The 2,223-nt window shown below is 30.1% G+C and overlaps 1 protein-coding gene and 1 pseudogene across 1 annotated transcript; both read right to left on the bottom strand.

Moving 5' to 3' along the window:
• Positions 1-256: 256 nt before the first annotated feature.
• Positions 257-676, bottom strand: LOC106792732 (putative inactive phenolphthiocerol synthesis polyketide synthase type I Pks15). Its single transcript, XM_014759233.1, has 2 exons — positions 517-676; positions 257-427 (listed from the first exon to the last, which is right to left on the bottom strand). Exons 1-2 carry the CDS (start codon positions 652-654, stop codon positions 257-259), a joined length of 309 nt encoding a protein of 102 aa, XP_014614719.1. The 5' UTR covers positions 655-676.
• A 638-nt stretch (positions 677-1,314) lies between these two features.
• LOC106792731 lies at positions 1,315-2,155 on the bottom strand (annotated as a pseudogene).
• Between the last annotated feature and the right edge of the window lie 68 nt (positions 2,156-2,223).

Raw genomic sequence — 2,223 nt, 5'->3', positions numbered from 1 at the left:
TGGTTTCTCAGTAATATCAGTAATTAATTGAGCTAGTTCATCATCTCCTTTGCTCGATTTTAACTAAATGCAAAAATAATATAATTCACGATCATTTTGCCTAATCAGTTTTGTCGTAAAATAAATATCTTACAATATTAAAGATCGATGATATCATTTCCTGAGTACGACAAGATGCTACAAAAAGTCATGGTATATTATTTGATGAAAGCTTTCTCCTCTGTTTTTCTTTTGAATGACTTTTCAGGATAATTTGTCAAAAGGAACCGTTTAAAGCTGCCGTGTTAACAGCAGCGTAACAATCCGTCCAAGGTGTTGGTTTTGTAATGACTTTTACGCGTTGATCCTGAAGACATTGCGCCTCTACTGGAGGCTCGGAATAATGAAGATTCGGAGGTATAACTCCGGTCTCCATAGCAATTAGTACCTAAAAATTAAAAAAAAAAAACCTAATGTAAAATATTATACCAAATTTATGTTGTGTTGAATTTAATTCTGTCTTTTCAGGAAACCTACCTTGATTATCGAATTTATTGCATTATTATTAAATGTATAACCAATGTTTGACTTAACAGATCCTATTAAAAGAGGATTAAAAAAACTTCGATCTTGACCATAAACAAGATCTATTGCCTTTAATTCATTGAGATCCATCGATTTAATTGCTGTACCATCGGCCTCGAAGTAAGCTATGTTGCTTGGTTTTAGACCGCAGTTTTATAACGTCTGTTTCATTATTTGAGCCTGAGATTCGGCTGTGGGAAAATTACAAGTGTTTCTGGGAATGGCATCTGTGTTCCCAACGTAAAGATTAATGACCTCGGCATAAACTCGCTTTGCATGTTTTGCTCTTTGAAGGAAAATTTGTTCCTATCGACTCGCTTCTCGAGAATCCAGAAGCATTCTTATTAAAAGATTTATTTACCCCGTCTTTTGACAATAAACCTAAGTGATGGAACAAAAAAACAACAAATTATTTATAAATTAAGAAAATATTGTACTTGCTGCTGTTTTATTTATCATTGAAATGATACAAATATAAAAAAATATTGCCTTTTTGTCTTTACTTTCAAGTTCTGGAAGTAATCATACCTAGCATACTATTATATTACCTAATTCCAAAAGTTGATAAGATGTTTGGGGAAGTAAGCTTAAGATTCCACCACTAACAATCGCGTAATCGGAATCACCAGCTTTTATAATTTAGATCCATAAATTGTTGCTATTCAACTAAATACTTTAATTCCAGTTGGGACTGCAATAATTATAGTTGCTGAAGTTAAGTAGGCTCGTGTATCAATGTCTAATCCAACTGTAAATATATGGTGGGCTCATACAATAAAACCTAAAATTCCAATTGATACTATGGCATAAATTATTCCTAATGAGCCAAAAATTTCTTTTTTTCTTGTTTCATTAGTAATGATTTGTGAAATTATACCAAATCCTGGTAAGATTAAAATGTAAACTTCTGGGTGACCAAAGAATCAAAATAAATGTTAGAATAGAATTGGATCACCTCCTCCTAAAGGATCAAAGAAAGATGTATTTAAATTTCGATCAGTTAATAGTATGGTGATTGCTCCTGCTAAGACTGGTAAAGATAATAGTAATAGAATTGCTGTGATTAAAACTGATCATGTAAATATAGGTAAAAAATTTAATGAGTGAACTTTAATATGTATATTTAAAATAGTTACAATAGAGTTAATTGCTCCTATGATTGATGAAATTCCAGCAATATGTAAGGAAAAGATGGCAAAATCTACTGATGATGAGTTATGACCTATAGTTGATGATAATGGTGGGTATATAGTTCATTCTGTTCCTACTCCTATGTCATTATTATTTCTTAATAATAATAATAATAAAGATGGTGGAAGAAGTCAGAATCTTATATTATTTATTCGTGGGAAAGCTATATCAGGGGCTCCTAATATTAATGGGATTAATCAATTTTCAAATCCTCCAATTATGAATGGTATAACTATAAAAAAAATTATAATTAATGCATGAGCTGTAATAATTGAATTATAAATTTGGTCATTATTGATTATTGATATTGGAGTTCCTAATTCTAATCGAATAATTAATCTTAAAGATGTTCCGATTATTCCTGATCATATTCCAAATATGAAATATAATGTTCCGATATCTTTATGGTTTGTTGAATAAAATCATTTTGTCATTAAATTTTAATAGTTTATATAAAATATTAAATTG

Source organism: Polistes canadensis, unplaced genomic scaffold (genome assembly GCF_001313835.1).
Source record: "Polistes canadensis isolate GaletaPanama2010 unplaced genomic scaffold, ASM131383v1 scaffold_592, whole genome shotgun sequence".
In the NCBI taxonomy this organism is placed as follows: domain Eukaryota; kingdom Metazoa; phylum Arthropoda; class Insecta; order Hymenoptera; family Vespidae; genus Polistes; species Polistes canadensis.
The sequence above is the reverse complement of the archived record's forward strand: the minus strand, read 5'-3'. Positions and strand labels throughout refer to the sequence as shown.

Coding starts and splice junctions, on each gene's coding strand:
- LOC106792732 (XM_014759233.1), bottom strand. CDS start 654: ATGGATCTCAATGAATTAAAGGCAATAGATCTTGTTTATGGTCAAGAT. Junction 428..516: donor CAATAAATTCGATAATCAAG/GTAGGTTTCCTG, acceptor TTTAATTTTTAG/GTACTAATTGCTATGGAGAC.